This window comes from Hypanus sabinus, chromosome 6, assembly GCF_030144855.1.
Source record: "Hypanus sabinus isolate sHypSab1 chromosome 6, sHypSab1.hap1, whole genome shotgun sequence".
Taxonomy (NCBI): Eukaryota; Metazoa; Chordata; class Chondrichthyes; order Myliobatiformes; family Dasyatidae; genus Hypanus; species Hypanus sabinus.
Window position 1 is genome coordinate 5,375,973 of NC_082711.1, and position 25,246 is coordinate 5,401,218.

Genomic DNA, 25,246 nt, shown 5'->3' on the forward strand with positions numbered 1-25,246 from the left:
CCTCATCATCCCCCCCACCCCTTGCCTCTGAAGGGAGGATTTGCGGATGATAAGAAGATGGGTGGAGCAGCAGATTGTGTTGAGGGAGCAGGGAGGCTGCAGGTGGACTTGGACGGATGAGGAGAATGGGCGAAGATGTGGCAGGGGGAACACAGTCTAAGGAAGTGTCCGGTCATGCACTTTGGTGGAAGGAGTAAAGGCATAGACTAATTTCTAAGCAGGGAGAAATTTCAAAAATCAGAGGAGCAAAGAGATTTGGGAGTGTTTGTGTAGGATTCCCGATAGGTTGAGTCAGTGTTAAGGAAAACTAATGCGATATTGGCATTAATCTCATGAGGACTGGAATATAGAAGTGGCGATGTACTGTGAGTAATTTTGGGCCTCCTATCTGAAAAAAAGATGTGCTGGCATTGGGGAGGGTCCACAGGAGGTTCACAAGAGTAATTCCAGGATGATCATACAGTATGAGGCACATTTGATGGCTCTGTGCCTGTAATCACGAGTTCAGAGAAATGCGTGGGGACCTCATTGAAACCTACTGAATGTTGAAAGGCCTGGATGGTGAGGATGTTTCCCTATGTGGGGGACTCGAGAATGAGAGGGCACAGCCTCAGAACAGAGATGAGGAGGAATTTCTTTATCCAGAGGGTGGTGAATCTATGGAATTCATTGACACAAACAGCTGTGAGACCATCATTGGATGTATTTAAAGCAAAGGTTGATAGGTTTTTGATTAGTCAGGCTATCAGTGATTACGGGGTGAAGGTAGGAGAATGGGTTGACAGGGATAATAAATCAGCCATGATGGAATGGCAGAACAGACGCAGTGGGCTGAATAGCCTGGTTTTGCTTCATGTCTTGTGGTCTCTCTCTCGCTCTCCCTCCCCCTTTGGTTCTCCTTGTTTCCCCTCCCCCCTCGCCAATCAGAAACTCACTCTCCCTCCCTCTGTCTTTCTCAGGACACCTTTCAGTTGCACACTCCTGGAGGTGGAGGCTGGGGTTCCCCTGAGGATGCTTCAGGATCCAAGCCAGCAACCCACAGACCAGGTGCTGCCGTACTTCAGCACGGAAGTGTCTTTGAGTATAAACAAATGCAAGAGTCTGTGTGACCACTCACTCCTCAGTAACTCCTCCAGTCGAGAAGGGACAATGGTGACAAACACTAACATTTAATTTTAATTCAGTTTCTGTACCGTGTAGGTCAAATATCACCGGATGTTAACCATCTTGTGAAGGAAAATGAAATGATTGTTACTCCAGATCTGATGCAGCACAAAAAAAGATGAAGAACACAATCAAAATGTTAAAAACACAACAAGTATAAATATGTAAGAGCTTTCTAAACACGTTGAAGTTTAATTGTCATTCAACCATACGTGAATCCAGCAAAACAAAACTGTATTACTCAGGGCCAAGTTCCAAAACACAGAACCAGCAGTCACACACAGCACAATATACGACATCAGCAAAGTACAGTCACACAGAATAAAACACAGCCCAAGTCCCCGAGTCCGTGAATGTTGCAGCAGCCTGCGGTCAAACACGTACAGTTTCACTTCTACCAAGCAAAACCTGGGGCAGCTTGGGCACTGCACCGTACCGACTCCAACGCCTCTCTCCTGGGTGGGCGACACCACGGCAGGAGGCCTGGCGCTCACTACAACCAAGGCCACACACCTTCCCCGCCATCCGCCAATAAGCCAGAGAATTGGTTTGCAGCCTTCCACATTGACAATGTCCAACAGGGACTTGCGATCGCAAGAAAAGCGAATGAGATGATCACTGGCCGTCAGGCTGCGCGCTGACTCCTCTGAAGCACTGATTGTGTGTCAGAGTGTCGCTGGGCTCAGGAGTGACGGACCGGAAATGATAAAGCCGTGGTGTTTGGGGGTGTGGAGGGCTGGGTTTGTGGGTGGGGGTGTTGATCAGCCTTATTGCTCAGGGAAAGTAACTGTTTTTGAGTCTGGTGTGGATGCTACGTAGCCTCTTCCCCCTTGGGAGCGGGGCAAACAGCCTGTGAACAGGGTATGGAACTATGTTGAATATCTTGGGGATGTGTATCTCCAAACACTCTTTAGACAATCAAAAAAATTCTCCATCACCCATCCAAACAGTCAGACAGGCGATTTTGTGGATGCAGGAAAGAAACATGGATGATAGTTTGCCTCCCAGGTGCCAGGATCACGTCCACGATATCCTGAAGTGGGAAGGAGAACAGCCAGAGGTCGTGGTACATATTGGAACCAATGACATAGGTAGGAAAAGGGAAGAGGTCCTGAAAACAGACTACAGAGAGTTAGGAAGGAAGGTTGAGAAGCAGGACCAAAGAGGTAGTAATCTTGGGATTACTGCCTGTGCCACGCGACAGTGAGTATAGGAATAGAATGAGGTGGAGGATAAATGCATGGCTGAGGGATTGGAGCAGGGGGCAGGGATTCAGGTTTCTGGATCATTGGGACCTCTTTTGGGGCAGGTGTGACTGGTACAAAAAGAACGGGTTGCACTTGAATCCCAGGGGGACCAATATCCTGGTGGGCAGGTTTGCTGAAGCTGCATGGGAAAGTTTAAACTAGAATTGTTGGGGGGTGGGAACCAAACTGAAGAGACTGGGAAAGAGGCAGTTGGCTCACAAACAGAGAAAGCTTGTAGACAGTGCGAGAGGGAGGATAGACAGGTGACAGAGAAGGGACGTGCTCAGACCGAAGGCTTGGGATGTGTCTTTTAATGCAGGGAGTGTTGTGAACAAAGCGGATGAGCTTAGAGCGTGGATCAGTACTTGGAGATGAGGTGGCCATTACAGAGACTCGGATGGCTCAGGGACAGGAATGGTTACTTCAAGCGCCGGGTTTTAGATGTTTCAGAAAGGACAAGGAGGGAGGCAAAAGAGATGGGGGTGTGACACTGTTGATCAGATATAGTGTCATGGGTGCAGAAAAGGTGGACGTAGTGGAGGGATTGTCTACAGAGTCTCTGTGGGTGGAGGTTAGGAACAGGAAGGGGTCAATAACTCTACTGGGTGTTTTGTATAGACCACCCAATAGTAACAGAGACATCGACGTTGAGGAGCAGATAGGGAGGCAGATTCTGGAAAGGTGTAATAATAACAGGGTTGTTGTGGTGAGAGATTTTAATTTCCCAAATATTGATTGGCATGTCCCTAGAGTGAGGGGTTTAGATGGGGTGGAGTTTGTTAGGTGTGATCAGGAAGGTTTTCTGACAAAATATGTAGATAAGCGTACAAGAGGAGAGGCTGTACTTGATCTGATATTGGGAAATGAACCTGGTCAGGTGTCAGGTCTCTCAGTGGGAGAGCATTTTGGAGATAGTGATCACAATTCTATCTCCTTTATCATAGCATTGGAGAGGGATAGGAACAGACAAGTTAGGGAAATGTTTAATTGGAGTAATGGGAAATATGAATCTATCAGGCAGGAACTTGGAAGCATAAATTGGGAACAGATGTTCTCAGGGAAATGTACGGCAGGAATGTGGCCAATGTTCAGGGAATATTTGCATGGGGTTCTGTATAGATACATTCCAATGAGACGGAAAGAATGGTAGGGTACAGGAACAGTGGTGTACAAAGGCTGTTGTAAATCTAGTTAAGAAGGAAAGAAGAGTTTACAAAAGGTTCAGAGAGCTAGGTAATGATGGAGATCTAGAAGATTATAAGGCTAGCAAGAAAGAGCTTAAGAAAGAAATTAGAGAGCCAGAAGGGGCCATGAGAAGGCCTTGGTGGGCAGGATTAAAGAAAACTCCAAGGCATTTTACAAGTATGTGAAGAGCAAGAGGATAAGACATGAGAGAACAGGACCAATCAAGTGTGTCAGTGGAAAAGTGTGTATGGAAGCAGAGGAGATAGCAGAAGTACTTAATGAACACTTTGCCCCAGTATTCAGTATGGAAAAGGCTCTTGGTGATGATAGTGATTTGCAGCAGATTGAAAAGCTTGAGCGTGGAGGTATTAAGAAAGAGGATGTGCTGGAGCTTTTGAAAAGCATCAAATTGGTTAAGTCACCAGGTGAGATGTACCCCAGGCTACAGTGGGAGGCGAGGGAGGAGATTGCTGAGCCTCTGGCGATAATCTTTTCATCATCAATGAGGACGGGAGAGGTTACCGAGGATTGGAGAGTTGCGGATGTTGTTCCTTTATTCAAGAAAGGGAGTAGAGACAGCCCAGGAAATTATAGACCATTGTGTCTTACCTCAGTGGTTGGTAAGTTGATGGAGAAGATCCTGAGAGGCAGGATTTATGAAGATTTGGAGAGGTATAATATGACTAGAAATGTCAGCATGGCTTTGTCAAGGGCAGGTCGTGCCTTATGAGCCTGATTGAATTTTTTGAGGATGTGACAACACATTGATGAAGGAAGAGCAGTAGATATAGTGTATATGGATTTCAGCAAGGCATTTGATAAGGTACCCCATGCAAGGCTTATTGAGAAAGTAAGGAGGCATGGGATCCAAGGGGGGACATTGCTTTGTGGATCCAGAACTGGCTTGCCCACAGAAGGCAAAGAGTGGTTGTAGACTGGTCATATTCTGTATGGAGTTCAGTCACCAGTGGCAGATAGAGTTCAACCCAGACAAGTGTGAGGTGGTTCATTTTGGTAGGTCAAATATGATGGCAGAATATAGTATTAATGGTAAGACTCTTGGCAGCGTGGAGGATCAGAGGGATCTTGGGGTCAGAGTCCATAGGACGCTCTAAGCTGCTGCGCAGGTTGACTCTGTGGTTAAGAAGGCATACGGTGCATTGGCCTTCATCAACCATGGGATTGAGTTTAGGGGCCAAGAGGTAATATTGCAGCTATATAGGACCCTGGTCAGATCCCACTTAGAGTACTGTGCTCAGTTCTGGTCACAGGAAGGATGTGGAAACCATAGAAAGCGTGCAGAGATTTACAAGGATGTTGCCTGAATTGGGGAGCATGCCTTATGAGAATAGGTTGTGTGAATTCAGCCTTTTCTCCTTGGAGCGATGGAGGATGAGAGGTGACCTGATAGAGATGTATAAATGATGAGAGGCATTGATCGTGTGGATAGTCAGAGGCTTTTCCCCAGGGCTGAAATGGCTGGCATGAGAGGGCACAGTTTTAAGGTGCTTGGAAGTAGGTACAGAGGAGATGTCAGGAGTAAGGTTTTTATGCAGAGTGGTGAGTGCGTGGAATGGGCTGCCAGCGATGGTGGTGGAGGCGGACACGATGGGGTCTTTTAAGAGACTCCTGGACAAGGTACCTGGAGCTCAGAGGGTGATGGGTAACCCTAGGTAATTTCTCAGGTAAGGACATATTCAGCACAACTTTGTGGGCCGAAGAGCCTGTATTGTGCTATAGGTTTTCTATGTTTCTATGCAAACCTTATACCAAATTTAAAAATTCTCCATCACCCATTTAAACCTTGTATGGAATTTAAAAATTCTCCATCACCCGTCTAAACCTTCTACCTCATTGGCTCTACGGTCACTAATCCTTACCAATGGGAAAGGATCATTTCTGTTCACCCCGCTATGGGCCATTGGAACCACCTCACCAGGGGCATTGGAACAACCCTGCTAGGGGCCGTCACAATCACAGAATATCCACCTCAGTTCAGTCTCCTCTTAATGTTCTGAATAAAAGATTAATAAATTCTGTTAATTTGATACTGACAAGTCTAAGGTGATTAAGTTTGGGAGGTCTGCGGGCAGAGGGGAAGGTGATTCATTTTGGGAGGTCTGGTTGGAGGGGAAGGTGATTAATTTTGGGAGGTCTGGTTGGAGGGGAAGGTGATTAATTTTCAGCGTTCTGGGTGGAGGGAAGGTGATTAATTTTGGGAGGTCTGGTTGGAGGGAAGGTGATTAATTTTCAGCGTTCTGGACGGAGGGAAGGTGATTAATTTTGGGAGTTCTGGGTGGAGGGAAGGTGATTAATTTTGGGAGATCTGGATGGAGGGGAAGGTGATTAATTTTGGGAGTTCTGGGAAGAGGGGATGGTGATTAATTTTGAGAGGAGTGGGCAGAGGGAAGGTGATTAATTTTTGGGAGTTCTGGATGGAGGGGAAGGTGATTAATTTTCGGAGTTCTGGGTGCAGGGAAGGTGATTAATTTTCAGCGTTCTGGACGGAGGGAAGGTGATTAATTTTGGGAGTTCTGGGTGGAGGGGAAGGTGATTAATTTTGGGAGATCTGGATGGAGGGGAAGGTGATTAATTTTGGGAGGTGGGGGCGGAGGAGAAGGTGATTAATTTTGGGAGTTCTGTGTGAAGGGGAAGGTGATTAATTTTGGGAGATCTGGATGGAGGGGAAGGTGATTAATTTTGGGAGATCTGGATGGAGGGGAAGGTGATTAATTTTCGGAGTTCTGGGTGCAGGGAAGGTGATTAATTTTCAGCGTTCTGGACGGAGGGAAGGTGATTAATTTTGGGAGTTCTGGGTGGAGAGGAAGGTGATTAATTTTGGGAGATCTGGATGGAGGGGAAGGTGATTAATTTTCGGAGTTCTGGGTGCAGGGAAGGTGATTAATTTTGGGAGTTCTGGGAGGAGGGAAGGTGATTAATTTTGGGAGGTCTGGACGGAGAGGAAGGTGATTTATTTTGGGAGTTCTGGGAAGAGGGGATGGTGATTAATTTTGAGAGGAGTGGGCAGAGGGAAGGTGATTAATTTTTGGGAGTTCTGGATGGAGGGGAAGGTAATTAATTTTGGGAGGTGTGAGTGGAGGAGAAGGTGATTAATTTTGGGAGGTGGGGGCGGAGGAGAAGGTGATTAATTTTGGGAGTTCTGTGTGAAGGGGAAGGTGATTAATTTTGGGAGTTCTGGATGGAGGGAAGGTGATTAATTTTGGGAGGTGTGAGTGGAGGAGAAGGTGATTAATTTTGGGAGTTCTAGGTGGAGGGGTAAGTGATTAATTTTGGGAGTGGTGGGCGGAGGGAAGGTGATTAATTTTGGAAAGTCTGTGTGGAGGGGAAGGTGATTAATTTTGGGAGATCTGGTTGGGGGGCAGGTGATTAATTTTGGGAGTTCTGGTTGGAGGGGAAGGTGATTAATTTTGGGAGGTGGGGGCAGAGGAGAAGGTGATTAATTTTGGGAGATCTGGTTGGAGGGGAAGGTGATTAATTTTGGGAGTTCTGGATGGAGGGAAGGTGATTAATTTTGGGAGGTGTGAGTGGAGGGGAATGTGATTAATTTTTGGAGTTCTGGTTGGAGGGGAAGGTGATTAATTTTGGGAGGTGTGGAGGCAGAGGGGAAGAAGCTGTTCCTGAATCACTGAGTGTGTGTCTTCAGGGTTCTGTACCTCCTCCCTGATGGTAACAGTGAGAAAAGGGCATGCCCTGGGTGCTGGAGGTCCTTAATAATGGACACTGCCTTTTTGAGACACTGCTCCCTAAAGATGTCCTGGGTACTTTGTAGACTGGTACCCAAGATTGAGCTGACTAGATTTACAACCCTCTGCAGTTTCTTTCAGTCCTGTGCAGTAGCCCCTCCATACCAGACAGTGATGCAGCCTGTCAGAATGCTCTCCATGGTACAACTATAGAAGTTTTTGAGTGTATTTGTTAACATGCCAAATCTCTCCAAATTCCTAATGAAGTATAGCAGCTGTCTTGCCTTCTTTATAACTACAACTATATGTTGGGACCAGGTTAGATCCTCAGAGATTTTGACATGCAGGAACTTGAAACTACTCACTCTCTCCACTTCTGATCCCTCGATGAGGATTGGTATGTGCTTCTTCGTCTTACCCTTCCTGAAATCCACAATCTGCTCTTTCGTCTTGCTGATGTTGAGTGCCAGGTTGTTGCTGCAGCACCACTCCACTAGTTGGCATATCTCACTCCTGTTTGCCCTCTCATCACCACCTGAGATTCTACCAACAATGGTTGTATCGTCAGCAAATTTATAGATGGTATTTGGGATATGCCTAGCCACACAGTCATGTGTATATAGAGAGTAGAGCAGTGGGCTAAGCACACACCCCTGAGGTGCGCCGGTGTTGATTGTCAGTGAGGAGGATCTGTTATCAATCCGCACAGACTGGTCTTTTGGTTAAGAAGTCGAGGATCCAATTGCAGAGGGAGGTACAGAGGCCCAGGTTCTGCAAGTTCTCAATCAGGACTGTGGGAATGATGGTATTAAATGCTGAGCTACAGTTGGCAAACAGCATCCTGAAGTAGGTGTTTGTGTTGTCCAGGTGGTCTAAAGCTGTGTGGAGAGCCATTGAGATTGCATCTGCCATTGACCTATTGTGGCAATAGACAAATTGCAGTGGGTCCAGGTCCTTGCTGAGGCAGGAGTTCAGTCTAGTCAAGATATAGGAGCAGAATTAGGCCATTTGGCCCATCAAGACTGCTCTGCCATGTCATCATGGCTTATCCAATTTTCCTCTCATCCCCAATTTCAAAGAATTCCACAGATTCACTACGCTCTGGCTAAAGAGACTTCCCTCATCTCTATTCTCTGGCTGTGTCCTCTGGTCTTAGATTCTCCCACCATACGAAGCATCCTCTCCATTAGGTCACAAATGGAGAATTATGTACAATTCTGGTCACCAGACTCTCAAGGATGTGGCTGTGTTGGAGGTTGTGCAGAGGAGATTCGCCATAGTTTTATCTGGGCACTTCCAAGAGGAGTAGGGTTGGGAGGCTTGTGTGCCTCAATGATCCGGAGAGCTGTGTTGGCTGGAGTCAGGGCTTTGGCTCCTGGGAGGGTCACCCATGCCAAACAGATCAAAGGGTAGAGGCCAGACGAAGACTGGTCCACCAGTCCTTTGGGTTTGGGGGTTCAGCTCAGGGCTGTTACAGAAACAGCAATGAAGACTCCTTCTACATCTGAGTGTGACTGTATTCCTGAGTCTCCAGCCAGGCACGTCTGACGGTGGAGAAAACCGAGAGGAAGCCCGGAACACCGCCGGAGGTGGAGGACCGTTACTGCTGCCCCAAACCCCACTGGCGGAACAGGAAGTTGCCTGGTTTGGAGAACTTCAGTTATGGGGAGAAATGGGGGAGGTTGGACTTGTTGAAAACGGCTGAGGTAAGTCCTGATAAGAGTTATGAGATTATGAGAGGCATAAGTAGGACAGTTTGTCCGAATCCTTTCCCTAAGGATTTCGGCTTAAGATGAGAGGAGGGAATTTTGGAGGATTTTTACGGGTAATTTTTTTTTCACAGGAAGAGGGTTTGATACCTGGATCACAGCAGGAAGTGAACTATGGTTAACACAGACTAAATGCTGGGGGATCTCAGCAGGTCGGATGGTATCTATGGAAGGGAATAAATGGTTGACATTTTGAGCCGAGACCTTCACCAGGTTTCTAGTCTCCGCAGCATCTCTCGTGTTAATGAATAGGGTTAGGAGGCATTCAGACAGACGTTTAGAGTACGAAGGCAAGGCACAGAGGGTACAGTCCTGAGGTGGGGAAATAGAATTAGTGTACATGTGCCATGCCATATGACGTAGGTGATCATAGTCTATCCATGACCTTGATTGTTCTTGGCAAATTTTTCTACAGAAATAGTTTGCCAATGCCTTCTTCTGGGCAGTGTCTTTACAAGGCGAGTGATCCCAACCATTACCAGTACTCATATAACCATATAACAATCACAGCATGGAAACAGGCCATCTTGGCCCTCCTAGTCCATGCCGAACCCTTAATCTCACCTAGTCCCACCTACCCGCACTCAGCCCATAACCCTCCACTCCTTTCCTGTCCATATACCTATCCAATTTTACCTTAAATGACACAACTGAACTGGCCTCTACTACTTCTACAGGAAGCTCATTCCACACAGCTATCACTCTTTGAGTAAAGAAATACCCCCTCGTGTTTCCCTTAAACTTCTGCCCCCTAACTCTCAAATCATGTCCTCTAGTTTGAATCTCCCCTACTCTCAATGGAAACAGCCTGTTCACGTCAACTCTATCTATCCCTCTCAAAATTTTAAATACCTCGATCAAATCCCCCCTCAACCTTCTACGCTCCAATGAATAGAGACCTAACTTGTTCAACCTTTCTCTGTAACTTAATTGCTGAAACCCAGGTAACATCCTAGTAAATCGTCTCTGCACTCTCTCTAATTTATTGATATCTTTCCTATAATTCGGTGACCAGAACTGCACACAATATTCCAAATTTGGCCTTACCAATGCCTTGTACAACTTTAGCATTACATCCTCAGAGATTGTCTGTCTGGCGTCAGTGGTCGCGTAACCAGGACTTGTGATCTGCACCGGCTGCTCATATGACCGTCCACCACCTGCTCCTGTGGCTTCACGTCACCCTGATCAGGGAGTGGGGGGGGGGGGCCAAGGGTGATCTGCAGGGAAGGAGTGTCTTACAGGAGTGTCTTAGAGACGTATCCCCACCCTGTCACCCATGTACGGGGGGGGGGGGGGGCTAGGTCAGTATAGTTGTGAGGGGCCAAAGGGCCTGTTTCTGTGCCGTTCAGCTCTACACAGTGGCTGCTTCATTAGGTCCAGAGGTGGAACCTAGTGTGGTCTGCTGCTGTAGCCCATCCACTTCAAGGTTCATTCAGAGATGCTCTTCTGCACACCACTGCTGTAACGAGTGGTTATTCGAGTTGCTGTCACCTTCCTGTCAGCTGGAACCAGTCTGGCCGTTCTCCTCTGATGTCTCTCATTAACAAGACATTTTCACCCACAGAACTGCCGCTCACTGGATTCTTTTTGTTTTTCACACCCTTCTCCATAAACTCTAGGTGCAGTTGTGTATGAAAATCCCAGGAGATCAGCAGTTTGAGGTACTCAAAACATCCTGTCTGGCACCAACAACCAACAGTCAGTCACTTAGATCACGTTTCTTCCACACTCTGATGTTTGGTCTGAACAACAACTGAACCTCTTCACCATGTCTGCGTGCTTGTATGCATTGAGTTGCTGCCACGTGATTGCCTGATTAGATATTTGTATTAATGGCTGCCAGTGACTAGTGGTGTTCCGTAGGGGTCAGTGTTGGGACCACTTCTTTTTAAGCTGTATATCAGTGATTTAGATGATGGAATAAATGGCTTTGTTGCCAAGTTTGCAGTTGATAGGAAGATTGGTGGAGGAGCAGGTAGTGTTGAAGAAACAGGTAGGATGCAGAAGGACTTAGATTAGGAGAATGGGCAAGAGAGTGGCAAATGAAATACAATGTTGGAAAATGCACGGTCATGCACCTTGGTAGTAGAAATAAATGTGCAGACTATTTTCTAAATGGGGAGAAAATCCAGGAATCTGAGATGCAGAGGGACTTGGGAGTCCTTGTGCAGAACACCCTGAAGGTTAACTGGCAGGTCGAGCCGGTGGTGAGGAAGGCAACTGACATGTTAGCAATGACTTCAAGAGGTCTAGAGTATAAGAGCAGGGATGTGATGCTGAGGCTTTTTAAGGCACTGGAGAGGCCTCACCTTGAGTATTGTGAACAGTTTTGGCCCCCTCATCTTAGAAAAGATGTGCTGGCATTGGAGAGGGTCCAGAGGAGGATCATAAGGATGATTCCAGGAATGAAAGGGTTATCATATGAGGAATGTCTCGTGGCTCTGGGAGTGTACTTGCTGGAATTTAGAAGGATGAGGGGGGATCTCACTGGAACTTTTTGAATGTTGAAAGGCCTAGACAGAGTAGATGAGGAAAGGATGTTTCCCATGGTGGGGGAGTCTAGGACAAGATGGCACAGCCTCAGGATAGAGGGGCGCCCTTTCAAAACAGAGATGCGGAGAAATTTCTTTAGCCAGAGGGTGGTGAACTTGTGGAATTTGATGCCACGTGCAGTTGTGGAGGCCAGGTTGTTGCGTGTATTTAAGGCAGAGCTTGATAGGTTCTTGATTGGACATAGCATCAAAGGTTACGGGGAGAAGGCCGGGAACTGGGGTTGAGGAGGAGATAGAAAAAATATCAGCCAGGATTGAATGGCGGATTAGGCCAGAAATGGCCTAATTCTGCTCCTGTGTCTTATGGCCTTAATGAGCAAGTGTTCAGATGTACCTAGTAAAGTGGCCACTGAGTGTATCTCCCTGTGAAAGAACTCCCAGACGAGAGTGTCTCTCCTCATAACAAGAATTCCTGACACCATTCTGGTGATTCTCTGCACCCCGTGGGTTTTGCCACATCTTTGCTGCAGTGGGACAGTAACCAGAGGTCTATATGACCATAAGCCAGAGGAACACAACCAGGCCATTCAGCCCATCGAGTCTGCTCCACCATTCCATCATGCTGATTTATTATCCCTCTCCACCCCATTCTCCTGCCCTCTTGACACCTTGTCTGATCAAGAACCCATCCACCTCCACTTTAAAGATGCTCAATAACTTGACCTCCATGTGGCAGCGAATTCTACAGATTCACCACCCTCTGGCTAAAGACATTACTCCTCATCTCTGTTCTAAATGGATGTCCCTCTAATCTAAGGCTGTGCCCTCTGGTCCTTGTCTCCCCCACTACAGGAAACATCCTCTCCAAATCCATTCTATCAAAAAAAGTTACTTTCAAAAAGTTTCTATGAGGTCCCCCCTCATTGTTCTAAACTCCAGTGAGTACAGGCCCAGAGCCACCAAATAGTCATCAAACATTAATCCTTTCATTCCCAGTATTCTTTTGAACCTCCTTTGGACTCTCTCCAATGCCAGCACATCCTTTCTTCTATTAAGGGCCCAAAACTGATCACAATACTCCAAATGAAGCTTGACCAATGTTTTATAAAACAGTACATGCTGTGGTCTAACTAGTGTTTTGCTCTTTTTCCTGGATTCTGTGTCTCAGCTAGTAACCCTATAACCCGTATCTACCTGTTCTATGAACACACATTGGATGTTAATCTTTCTTGAGGTTTTACAGGTCCTCCCCAAGTTTCACCTTGCTTCTGTCCTTGTGAATTAATCATAAAACAGACAGTTCTCAAGTCTGAAATGTGGCCACAAACCAAATTCCCACAAGGCATCAACTGGCAGTTCCATCCCTCTGCTCTCCCACTCCTCGAAGTCATCTACACAAGTTTAATGTCATCTACACAAGTCCATGTCTGCACAAGTGCAATGAAAAACTTAACTTGCCACGCATCGCAGACACAGAGCACCATATACAAAAAACATAAAGTTCAACTTTAATTATTCAACCAGCCAATTGAAACAGAGTCCCTCTGGACCCAAGGTGCAAAACACATTACTAACAGCACATTGCACTACTAGCACATATTGTTACAAATTTTTAAAAATGTACGATCACAAAGGAAAAAAATAACATAGCCCAAGTCCCTGAGCGGTATGGCTGTAGATTGATGGTAAGTTGTCCTGGTCCAGTTTGTTCTTCCACCAAGTGAACACCGGAGGGCAGCACTGAGCGAAGACCGGGGAGCAGCACTGAGCGAAGACCTGGGGGGCAGCACTGAGCGAAGACCGGGGAGCAGCACTGAGCGAAGACCGGGGAGCAGCACTGAGCGAAGACCTGGGGGGCAGCACTGAGCGAAGACCGGGGGGCAGCACTGAGCGAAGACCGGGGGGCAGCACTGAGCGAAGACCGGGGGGCAGCACTGAGCGAAGACCGGGGGGCAGCACTGAGCGAAGACCGGGGGGCAGCACTGAGCGAAGACCGGGGGGCAGCACTGAGCGAAGACCGGGGGGCAGCACTGAGCGAAGACCGGGGGGCAGCACTGAGCGAAGACCGGGGGGCAGCACTGAGCGAAGACCGGGGGGCAGCACTGAGCGAAGACCGGGGAGCAGCACTGAGCGAAGACCGGGGAGCAGCACTGAGCGAAGACCGGGGAGCAGCACTGAGCGAAGACCTGGGGGGCAGCACTGAGTGAAGACCGGGGAGCAGCACTGAGCGAAGACCGGGGAGGGGGGGGGCAGCACTGAGCGAAGACGGGGGGGGGCAGCACTGAGCGAAGACCTGGGGGGCAGCACTGAGCGAAGACCGGGGAGCAGCACTGAGCGAAGACCGGGGGGGCAGCACTGAGCGAAGACCGGGGGGGGGCAGCACTGAGTGAAGACCGGGGGGGCAGCACTGAGCGAAGACCAGGGGGGCAGCACTGAGCGAAGACCGGGGAGCAGCACTGAGTGAACACTGGAGAGCAGCACTGAGCGAAGACCGGGGAGCAGCACTGAGCGAAGACCAGGGAGCAGCACTGAGCGAACACTGGAGAGCAGCACTGAGCGAAGACCGGGGAGCAGCACTGAGCGAAGACCAGGGAGCAGCACTGAGCGAACACTGGAGAGCAGCACTGAACGAAGACCGGAGAGCAGCACTGAGCGAAGACCGGTGGGGGGGGGGGCAGCACTGAGCGAAGACCGGGCAGCAGCACTGAGCGAAGACCGGAGAGCAGCACTGAGCGAAGACCGGTGGGGGGGGGGGGGAGGGCAGCACTGAGCGAAGACGGGGGGGGCAGCACTGAGCGAAGACTGGGGAGCAGCACTGAGCGAAGACCGGGGGGGCAGCACTGAGCGAAGACCGGGGGGGGGCAGCACTGAGCGAAGACCGGGGAGCAGCACTGAGTGAACACTGGAGAGCAGCACTGAGCGAAGACCGGGGAGCAGCACTGAGCGAAGACCAGGGAGCAGCACTGAGCGAACACCGGAGAGCAGCACTGAGCGAAGACCGGTGGGGGGGGGTGGAGGGCAGCACTGAGCGAAGACTGGGGAGCAGCACTGAGCGAACACTGGAGAGCAGCACTGAGCGAAGACCGGTGGGGGGGGGGCAGCACTGAGCGAAGACCGGGCAGCAGCACTGAGCGAAGACCTGGGGGGCAGCACTGAGCGAAGACCGGGGGGCAGCACTGAGCGAAGACCGGGGGGCAGCACTGAGCGAAGACCGGGGGGCAGCACTGAGCGAAGACCGGGGGGCAGCACTGAGCGAAGACCGGGGGGCAGCACTGAGCGAAGACCGGGGGGCAGCACTGAGCGAAGACCGGGGGGCAGCACTGAGCGAAGACCGGGGAGCAGCACTGAGCGAAGACCGGGGAGCAGCACTGAGCGAAGACCGGGGAGCAGCACTGAGCGAAGACCTGGGGGGCAGCACTGAGTGAAGACCGGGGAGCAGCACTGAGCGAAGACCGGGGAGGGGGGGGGCAGCACTGAGCGAAGACGGGGGGGGCAGCACTGAGCGAAGACCTGGGGGGCAGCACTGAGCGAAGACCGGGGAGCAGCACTGAGCGAAGACCGGGGGGGCAGCACTGAGCGAAGACCGGGGGGGGGCAGCACTGAGTGAAGACCGGGGGGGCAGCACTGAGCGAAGACCAGGGGGGCAGCACTGAGCGAAGACCGGGGAGCAGCACTGAGTGAACACTGGAGAGCAGCACTGAGCGAAGACCGGGGAGCAGCACTGAGCGAAGACCAGGGAGCAGCACTGAGCGAACACTGGAGAGCAGCACTGAGCGAAGACCGGGGAGCAGCACTGAGCGAAGACCGGGGAGCAGCACTGAGCGAACACTGGAGAGCAGCACTGAACGAAGACCGGAGAGCAGCACTGAGCGAAGACCGGTGGGGGGGGGGCAGCACTGAGCGAAGACCGGGCAGCAGCACTGAGCGAAGACCGGAGAGCAGCACTGAGCGAAGACCGGTGGGGGGGGGGGGAGGGCAGCACTGAGCGAAGACGGGGGGGGGCAGCACTGAGCGAAGACTGGGGAGCAGCACTGAGCGAAGACCGGGGGGGCAGCACTGAGCGAAGACCGGGGGGGGGGCAGCACTGAGCGAAGACCGGGGAGCAGCACTGAGTGAACACTGGAGAGCAGCACTGAGCGAAGACCGGGGAGCAGCACTGAGCGAAGACCAGGGAGCAGCACTGAGCGAACACCGGAGAGCAGCACTGAGCGAAGACCGGTGGGGGGGGGGTGGAGGGCAGCACTGAGCGAAGACTGGGGAGCAGCACTGAGCGAACACTGGAGAGCAGCACTGAGCGAAGACCGGTGGGGGGGGGGGCAGCACTGAGCGAAGACCGGGCAGCAGCACTGAGCGAAGACCGGAGAGCAGCACTGAGCGAAGACCGGTGGGGGGGGGGGGAGGGCAGCACTGAGCGAAGACTGGGGAGCAGCACTGAGCGAACACTGGAGAGCAGCACTGAGCGAAGACCGGGGGGGGGGGCAGCACTGAGCGAAAACCAGAAGTCAGTACCAATGGGAGGGGCCAGGCCCCAACCCAGTACAAATTCCAGCACACCTACAGAGGCTTTTGTTTTCTATAGAAGGAGCATTCACAGGAAAAAAGCATAAATTATACATAATTTTACAAGGAAGAATGCAATTAGAACAAAGAGAAATCCAACTTAATGAAAGCGATCAACATGTTGCTAAAGTGTAGATAACCTCCTTCACCTATCACATCCCAGCTCCTTACTTCCTGATTAGTGGATGGAGGGGAGGGAGTACAAGCTGGCCGGTGATAGGTGAGACCAACTGAGAGGCAGTTGGTGATTGGGGGAGAAGAGATGATGTAAGAAGCAGGGAGATGATAGGTGGAAAAGGCAAAGGTGAAGAAGGAATCTGTTAAGACAGACAGACAGACTTTATTGATCCCGAGGGAAATTGGGTATCGTTACAGTTGCACCAACCAAGAATAGTGTGGAAATATAGCAATATAAAACCACAAATAATTAAATAATAATAAGTAAATTATTCCAAGTGGAAATAAGTCCAGGACCAGTCTATTGGCTCAGGGTGTCTGACACTCCAAGGAAGGAGTTGTATAATTTGATGACCACAGGCAGGAATGACTTCCTATGTCGCTCAGTGTTGCATCTCGGTGGAATGAGTCTCTGGCTGAACGTACTCCTGTGCCTAACCAGTACATTATGGAGTGGATGGGAGACATTGTCCAAGATGGCATGCAACTTGGACAGCATCCTCTTTTCAGACACCACCGTCAGAGAGTCCAGTTCCACCCCCACAACATCACTGGCCGTACGAATGAGTTTGTTGATTCTGTTGGTGTCTGCTACCCTCAGCCTGCTGCCCCAGCACACAACAGCAAACATGATAGCACTGGCCACCACCGCCTCATTGAACATCCTCAGCATCGTCCGGCAGATGTTAAAGGACCTCAGTCTCCTCAGGAAATAGAGACGGCTCTGACCCTTCTTGTAGACAGCCTCAGTGTTCTTTGACCAGTCCAGTTTATTGTCCATTCGTATCCCCAGGTATTTGTAATCCTCCACCATGTTCACACTGACCCCTTGGATGGAAACAGGGGTCACTGGTGCCTTAGCCCTCCTCAGGTCCACCACCAGCTCCTTAGTCTTTTTCACATTAAGAGAGCGGACCATGGGAGAAAGGGAAGGAGGAAGGGCACCAAAGGGAGGTGATGGACAGATGAGGAGAAGAGAAAGGGTGGGAGGGGAATTCTAATGGGAAAAGAGAGAAGGGGAGGGGTGAAATTGCCAGAAGTTAGAGAAATCAATGTTCCTGCTGTCAGGTGTGATACACTTGCATCACCTTTAGCCACAGGTGAGTTAGCAAAGAATGGAGGGGCTAGTCTTGAGCCTTTGTCTAAGGACAAGCCAGAGAACTACAGTTAATGGAAAAGTTGCAGGTGCAGATTCGCAGGACCTTCCGGAGCAGAGCTGCTGTTAGGTTTGTCCAAGGCTGAGATCGATCAGTTTAACAGTTATGGGAAAAGGACCGGGAAGAAACCTGGTCACGTGGAGTGCTGGTGAATCCCAGCGGGCCAGGCAGCATCTGTGGAAGGGACAGGGCAGTTGGTGTTTCGGGACAAGACCCTTCACCAGGACTGAAAGAATGAGGGGAGGCAGCTGGTACAAGGAAGTGGGGGGAGAAACAACTGACAGATTCTGTGTTCACTTGTTCCACCACTCACCTATACCTCCTTACACTGACTACCTCCCCTCTACTCTTTCAGTCCAGCACGTCTGGACTAAAAACATGGACTATCCATTTTAAATATACTAATGACTTGGCCTCCACAGCCATATGTAGCCAACGAATTCCTCAGATTTACTATCCTCCAGCTAACGAAATTGCCCCACTTCTCTGTTCTAAATGGACATCTCTCTATCCTGAGTCTGCTCTCTGGTCTCACACACTCACACTTCAAACGTTCTCTCCATGTCCACCCTGTCAAGGCCTTTCAGTATTTGAGAGGTTTCAATGAAATTCCACCTCCCCCCCACCCCCCCCACATTCTCCTAAACTCCAAAGACATCGGATGCTCCTGATACGTTAACCCTTTCATTCTTGTGAAAGTCCACTGGCCCTTCCTTCCTTAGATAAGGGACCCAGAACTATTCACCACATTTCAAGTGCAGTCTGAGCGGTGCCTTAGGAAAGTCTCATCATTACATCCTTGCTTTCGTACTCTAGTCCTCTCTGGAGACTTTTGTATCCTCTCCTGCATTTCTTTTTGAAGCTTCGCTTTTCCAAACCATCTCCCCTTTACTCTTTCAGACCAGCTCAACGGACGCAACCGGAAACGTTGACTGGGTACTGCACTCTGAATGCTGCCCAACCCATTGAATGCTTCCTGCATGAAGACAAGGATTTCTGCAGGTGCTGGAAATCTGAGCAACACACACAAAATGCTGGAGGAGCTCAGCACGCCAGGCAGCATCGATGGAGAACAGTCAACATTTCGGGCTGAGACATCAACTCTTTACTCCTTTCTATCGATGCTGCCTGGACTGCTGAGTTCCCCCAGCATCTTGTGTGAGGATTGCTTGTTACTCCACCATCTGCAGATTCCTGTGCCCCAGTGATCCATGGATGCAAAACTGGTTCATCATTGTTAGATGTACTGACAGACAGTGAGGTCTCGGCCCGAAACACATTTATTAATCTCCTGACCTGTTATGTGTGTTATAGTGGAAAACTGTTCATGCTGGTCAAATCCTTACGTAGCTCATTGAGGGATTACTGATAGCAGAGTGCAGAATAAAGTGTTACAGATTACAGGGAACGTGCAGTGCAGGCAGACAATAAGGTGCACGATCAGAACAGGTGGATTGTAAGGTTAAGAGTCCATCTTCCACAACAAAGTAGACACTGCTCTTCTCTCCAAATACTGATATTCCAGGTCCACAGCTAGAAAATGGTCTGGCTGCATCATTGTGACGTACAGAAGCTGCAAGGCATCGGATGCAAAACCCTACAGAGGAGAGTAAAACCCTACCGAGGAGAGTGAAACCCTACAGAGGATCACCGGGGTATCTCTCTCTCCCCCCCGCCCCCCCCCCGTTAGTGACATTTACCGGGAGCATTGCAGACAAAGGGCCAGAGGCATTGTTGAGGATCCCTACCACCCATCCCACAATCTCTCTGACCCACTACTGTCATGAAAGAGGTACAGGAGGATCAGGACTAAGACTGCCAGGCTGGGTAACAGCTTCTTCCCTCAGGCTGGGAGACCTATGGATACTCTGCCACCTCCGAGATCTCGTCACTGGGGCAGTGAGCTGTTTACTACTTGTATTTTGAATCATACTTCATTAACTTAACACATCAAACAAAATATTACCACAGTTGAGTGTGATATATGTTTTGTGGGTGCACAATGGTCCAGTGGGAAGATCTTTGTCATCTGACTACATATAGACAACGAAACTTGACCTTGAATTATGTGAGATTGCTGTGATGTTAGCAACTTCGGTGACGGAGATCAGGAGCTGCAGGACATTTTGAATGATCACACATCAACTTTTAAGGCCTTCGAATTGCATCAAATTACCGCTGCGAATTGCCTGCGACCAACAGCGACATCACGCAGATGGCTCACAAAACTTCCAGACTCTCTACTTCTTCGAAATGTGCTTCTTCTGAACTTTGATTGACTGCAGCCTATAAATCTCTCTTTTATGATCAACAGGGTCACCGGGTGCAGTTGTAGTTGTGTTCTCCCTTTCAAAGTGGGAATAGAAGGCGTTGAGTTCATCTGGCAGTGAAGCAAGCAAAACCCAATAGTATGAATGGCAGCGATGCTTCACTACCAGATGAACTCAACGCCTTCTATGCCCGTTTGAAAGGGAGAATGTAACTACAGCTGTGAAGATCCCTGCTGCACCCGGTGACCCTGTTGATCTCTGTCTCAGAGGCTGATGTCAGGCTGTCTTTAAAGAGGGTGAACCCTCGCAAGGCGGAAGGTCCCGATGCAGTACCTGGAAAAGCTCTGAAAATTTGTGCCAACCAACTAGCATGATTATTCAAGGACATTTTCAGCCTCTCACTGCTACGGGCAGAAGGTCCCACTGGCTTCAAAAAGGTGACAATTATACCAGTGCCTAAGAAGAATAATGTGAGCTGCCTTAATGTCTATCGCCTGGTAGCACTCACATCGACAGTGATGAAATGCTTTGAGGGGTTGGTCATGAGTAGACTGAACTCCTGCCTCAGCAAGGACCTGGACCCGTTGCAGTTTGCCTATTGCCACAATAAGCCAACACCAGACGCCGTCTCCATGGCTCTCCACATGGCCTTAGACCACCTGGACAACACAAGCACCTACGTCAGGATGCTGTTTATCGATTACAGCTCAGCATTTAATACCATAATTCCCACATTCCTGATTGAGAAGTTGTGGAACCTGGGCCTCTGTACCTCCCTCTGCAATTGGATCCTCAACTTCCCAACTGGAAGACCACAATCTGTGTGGATTGGTGATAACATGTCCTCCTCGCTGACAAACACCTCAGGGTCTGTGCTTAGCTCAATGCTGTACTCCCACTATACCCATGATGGTTTGGCTAAGTATAGCCCAAGTTACAATCTATAACTTGTAGACAATTGAAGGCACAAACTCAGTGATCCAGGAACAGCTTCTTCCCTTCTGCTATCCGATTCCGAAATGGACATTGAACCCTTGGTCACTACCTCACTTTTTAAAAAATATATAGTATTTCTGTTCTTTGCACAATTTTTAATCTATTCAATAGATGTATATTATATAAAGTATACTGAATAAATTTACTTATTTTACTTATTATTTTTTTCCTTCTAGATTATGTATTGCATTGAACTGCTGCTGCTAAGTTAACAAATTTCACAACACATGCCGGTGATAGTTAACCCGATTCTGATTCTGAAATTTGCAGATGGTACAACCATTGTTGGTAGAATCTCAGGTGGTGATGAGAGGGCATACAGAAGTGAGATATGCCAGCTAGTGGTGTGCTGCCACAGCAACAACCTGGCACCCAAGAGCTGATTGTGGACTTCAAGAAGGGTAAGACGAAGGAACACATACCAATCCTTATAGAGGGATCGGAAGTGGAGAGAGTGAGCAGCTTCAAGTTCCTGGGTGTCAAGATCTCTGAGGATCTAACCTGGTCCCAACACATCAATGTAGTCATAAAGAAGGCAAGACAACAACTATATATCATTAGGAGTTTGAAGAGATTTAGTTTGTCAACTAAAACACTCTAAAACTTCTATAGTTGTACTGTGGAGAGCATTCTGACAGGCTGCATCACTGTCTGGTATGGAGGGGCAGGGCAGGGGAGGGGACTGAGGGGGCTACTGCACAGGACCGAAAGAAGCTGCAGAGGGTTGTAAATCTAGTCAGTTCCATCTTGGGTACTAGTCTACAAAGTGCCCAGGACATCTTCAAGGAGCGGTGTCTCAGAAAGGCAGCATCCATTATCAAGGACCTCCAGCACCCTGGGCATGCCCTTTTCTCACAGTTATCATCAGGTAGGAGATACAGAAGCCTGAAAAGACACATTCAGCGATTCTGGAACAGCTTCTTCCCCTCTGCCATCTGATTCCTAAATGAACATTGAATCCTTGAACATTATCTCACTTTTTAAAAATATATATTTCTATTTTTGCACTATTTGAATTTATTCAATATACATATATATTTTACTATAATAGATTTACTTATTTTTTCAGTACTGTATTATGTATTGCATTGAACTGCTGCTGCTAAGTGAACAAATTTCACAATAAACACGAGGAAATCTTCAGATGCTGGAAATTCAAACAACAACACACACAAAATGCTGGTGGAACACAGCAGGCCAGGCAGCATCTGTAGGGAGAAGCGCTGTCAACATTTTGGGCCGAGACTCTTCATCAGGGCTAACTGAAAGGAGAGATACTAAGAGATTTGAAAGTAGTTGGGGGAAGGGAAATGCAAAATGATAGGAGAAGACTGGAGGGGGTGGGGTGAAGCTAAGAGCTGGAAAGGTGATTGGCGAAAGTGATACAGAGCTGGAGAAGGGAAAGGATCATGGGACGGGAGAAAGAAAGGGGGAGGGGAGCACCAGAGGGAGAGATGGAGAACAGGCAGAGTGATGGGCAGAGAGAGAAAGAAAAAACTAAATATATCAGGGGGGATAAGAAGGGGGGGGGCATTAACGGAAGTTAGAGAAGTCAATGTTCATGCCATCAGGTTGGAGGCTACCCAGCTGGTATATAAAGTTTTGTTACTCCAACATGAGTGTGGATTCATCTTGACAGTGGAGGAGGCCATGGATAGACATATCAGAATGGGAATGGGACGTGGAATTAAAATGTGTGGCCTCTGGGAGATCCTGCTTTCTCTGGCGGGCAGAGCGTAGATGTTCAGCGAAACGGTCTCCCAGTCTGCGTCGGGTCTCACCAATATATAAAAGGACACACCAGAAGGACCAGACGCAGTACACCAGCCAACTCACAGGTGAAGTATAATTCACCAACGTATAATTCTCCGTAACTTCTGCCACCTTTAACAGGATCCCACTACCAAGCACATCTTTCCCTCCCCCCCCCCTTCTGCTTTCCGCAGGAATCGCTCCCTACGCGACTCCCTTGTTCACTCATCGCCCCCCCCCCCCATCCCTTCCCACCGATCTCCCTCCTGGCACTTATCCTTGTAAGCAGAACAAGTGCTACACCTGCCCTTACACTTCCTCCCACACCACCATTCAGGGCCCCAGACAGTCCTTCCAGGTGAGGCGACACTTCACCTGTGAGTCGGCTGGTGTGGTATACTGCGTCCGGTGCTCCCGGTGTGACAGCGCTTCTCCCTGTAGATGCTCAAGGTGTACAAAAAAACTGGATGAACTCAGCAGGTCGGGCAGCATCCGTTGAAAGAAGCAGTCAACGTTTCGGGTCAAGACCCTTCGTCAGGACTGACTGAAAGGGAAGTTCCTTATAGACGCTGCCTGGCCTGCTATATTTCACGACACACGCCAGTGATAATAATTCTGATTCTGGGTGATTTGGCGTGAATGAGCGGAGAATGCAGCTACGGTCATCGTTGTGGGTGGCTGCGTCGATTCCTAATAGTGGAACACAAACCCCATTGTCTGCTCCATTGCTCTGCGTTGAACAAGATGGAAAGTGAGGACGAGAGCACAAAGCCAACAGGAGTTGTGCAGCCTGTGCTTGACCTGCCGCTGCCATTGGGCGGGTGGTGCCTGGGTTCCGCACTGCCAGGTTTGTGAGGGGTTGTGGCCCGGCAGCCTTCGGGCTCCTGCTCAGGCCTTGCTCGCCTCAGCAGCCTCGCTCTGTTTCACGTCACATCTCTACTGTTTGATCAAAGTGGTTCAGCGCTGAACTGATTCCGTGGCGGTGGTCTGCGACCATCGTGTTCCGAGACCGGAGTGTTCACTCGCCTCTGTGGCCGTGGGCTTGCTCTCGGCGACTCTGCGGTTAATGTTCTGGTGTGGTTTGTCTGTATGATTTGCTCGCTCTTCCCACAGTGGGTGTTTGACGCTGAGCTCTTCTGCCACCTCTGTCTCTGAGCCTGTTTCTTTGGCAAGGAATCCCCATTCTTCATTGATGACCCCTTCTCCCATCTTCAATCCTCTTCCTCTTCCTGGACACCCCGCCCTGGTCTTCTGCCTGCTCTGGCCCTTTTCATTGCCAACTGCCAACGGGACATTAACTGTCTAGACCTTAACACTCCTCTCTCTTATTCCAACCTCACTCCCTTGTCCATTTGTCCCTCCCCACTGATCTCCCTCCTGGTATTTATCCTTGCAAGCAGAACAAGTGCTACACCTGCCCCCACATCTCCTCCCTCACCACCATCCAGGGCCCCAAACAGTCCTTCCAGGTGAGGCGACACTTCACCTGTGAGTCTGTTGGGTCATTTACCGTGTCTGGTGCTCCCGGTGTGGCCTCCTGTATATCGGTGTAGATTTGGAGATCACTTTGCCGAGCATCTATGCTCTGTCCACCAGGACAACTGGGATCTCCCAGTGGCCACCCATTTTAATTCCACCCCCCATTCCGATATGTCCACCCATGGCTGCCTCCACTGTTGTGATGAGGCCACTCTCAGGTTGAAGGAGCAACACCGTATAATCCGTTTGGGTAGCCTCCAACCTGATGGCATGAACAGTGATTTCTCTAACTTCCAGTAATTCCCACCAACCCCCCCCCACCCTCTCCATTTCCCATCCCCTTTTCCCCCTCTCACCCTCTCACCTCATCTCCTTGCCCCCGTCTGGTGCTCCTCCCCCTTTTTCTTTCTTCCATGGCCTTCTGTCTCTTTCACCAATCAACTTCCCAGCTCTTTACATCATCCCTCCCCTCCAGGTTTCTCCCAGATCCGGTGAGGTTTTATATATATATATATTTGTTTATATATAAAGGCTCTGTGGTGAGGTTTTGTTTATATATAAAGGCTCTGTGGTGAGGTTTTGTTTATATATAAAGGCTCTGCGGTGAGGTTTTGTTTATATATAAAGGCTCTGCGGTGAGGTTTTGTTTATATATAAAGGCTCTGCGGTGAGGTTTTGTTTATATATAAAGGCTCTGCGGTGTGGTTTTGTTTATATATAAAGGCTCTGTGGTGTGGTTTTGTTTATATATAAAGGCTCTGTGGTGAGGTTTTGTTTATATATAAAGGCTCTGTGGTGTGGTTTTGTTTATATATAAAGGCTCTGTGGTGAGGTTTTGTTTATATATAAAGGCTCTGTGGTGAGGTTTTGTTTATATATAAAGGCTCTGTGGTGAGGTTTTGTTTATATATAAAGGCTCTGTGGTGAGGTTTTGTTTATATATAAAGGCTCTGTGGTGAGGTTTTGTTTATATATAAAGGCTCTGTGGTGAGGTTTTGTTTATATATAAAGGCTCTGTGGTGTGGTTTTGTTTATATATAAAGGCTCTGTGGTTAGGTTTTGTTTATATATAAAGGCTCTGTGGTGAGGTTTTGTTTATATATAAAGGCTCTGTGGTGAGGTTTTGTTTATATATAAAGGCTCTGTGGTGTGGTTTTGTTTATATATAAAGGCTCTGTGGTGTGGTTTTGTTTATATATAAAGGCTCTGTGGTGAGGTTTTGTTTATATATAAAGGCTCTGTGGTGTGGTTTTGTTTATATATAAAGGCTCTGTGGTGAGGTTTTGTTTAT

At 48.9% G+C, this 25,246-nt stretch overlaps 2 protein-coding genes across 2 annotated transcripts in view; one reads left to right on the plus strand and one right to left on the minus strand.

Annotated features, from left to right (window-relative positions):
- The window catches only part of oplah (5-oxoprolinase, ATP-hydrolysing), an 86,600-nt gene extending 80,956 nt beyond the window's left edge, over positions 1-5,644 (plus strand). Inside the window, exon 24 of the mRNA XM_059971597.1 lies at positions 960-5,644. Coding sequence (XP_059827580.1) covers positions 960-1,109 — 150 coding nt within the window. The 3' untranslated portion in view covers positions 1,110-5,644. The remainder of the gene's footprint in view (positions 1-959) is intronic.
- A 4,747-nt stretch (positions 5,645-10,391) lies between these two features.
- On the minus strand, positions 10,392-23,685 carry LOC132394947 (keratin-associated protein 10-4-like). The gene is made up of 5 exons (XM_059971295.1): positions 23,503-23,685; positions 14,669-14,968; positions 14,046-14,140; positions 13,390-13,946; positions 10,392-13,340 (listed from the first exon to the last, which is right to left on the minus strand). The coding sequence occupies exons 1-5, from the start codon at positions 23,683-23,685 to the stop codon at positions 13,177-13,179; spliced, it is 1,299 nt and encodes a 432-aa protein (XP_059827278.1). The 3' UTR covers positions 10,392-13,176.
- Positions 23,686-25,246: the final 1,561 nt, after the last annotated feature.

What these genes read in the sequence shown, in the direction of transcription:
- LOC132394947 (XM_059971295.1), bottom strand. Translation starts at nt 23,685, where the DNA reads ATGGGAGAAGGGGTCATCAATGAAGAATGGGGATTCCTTGCCAAAGAA. An exon ending in GCAAGCCCACGGCCACAGAG is followed by an intron (nt 14,969 to 23,502) that starts GCGAGTGAACAC and finishes GCTGCCCCCCAG; the next exon opens with GTCTTCGCTCAGTGCTGCTC. An exon ending in TGCTCCCCGGTCTTCGCTCA is followed by an intron (nt 13,947 to 14,045) that starts GTGCTGCTCTCC and finishes GTCTTCACTCAG; the next exon opens with TGCTGCCCCCCCCCGGTCTT.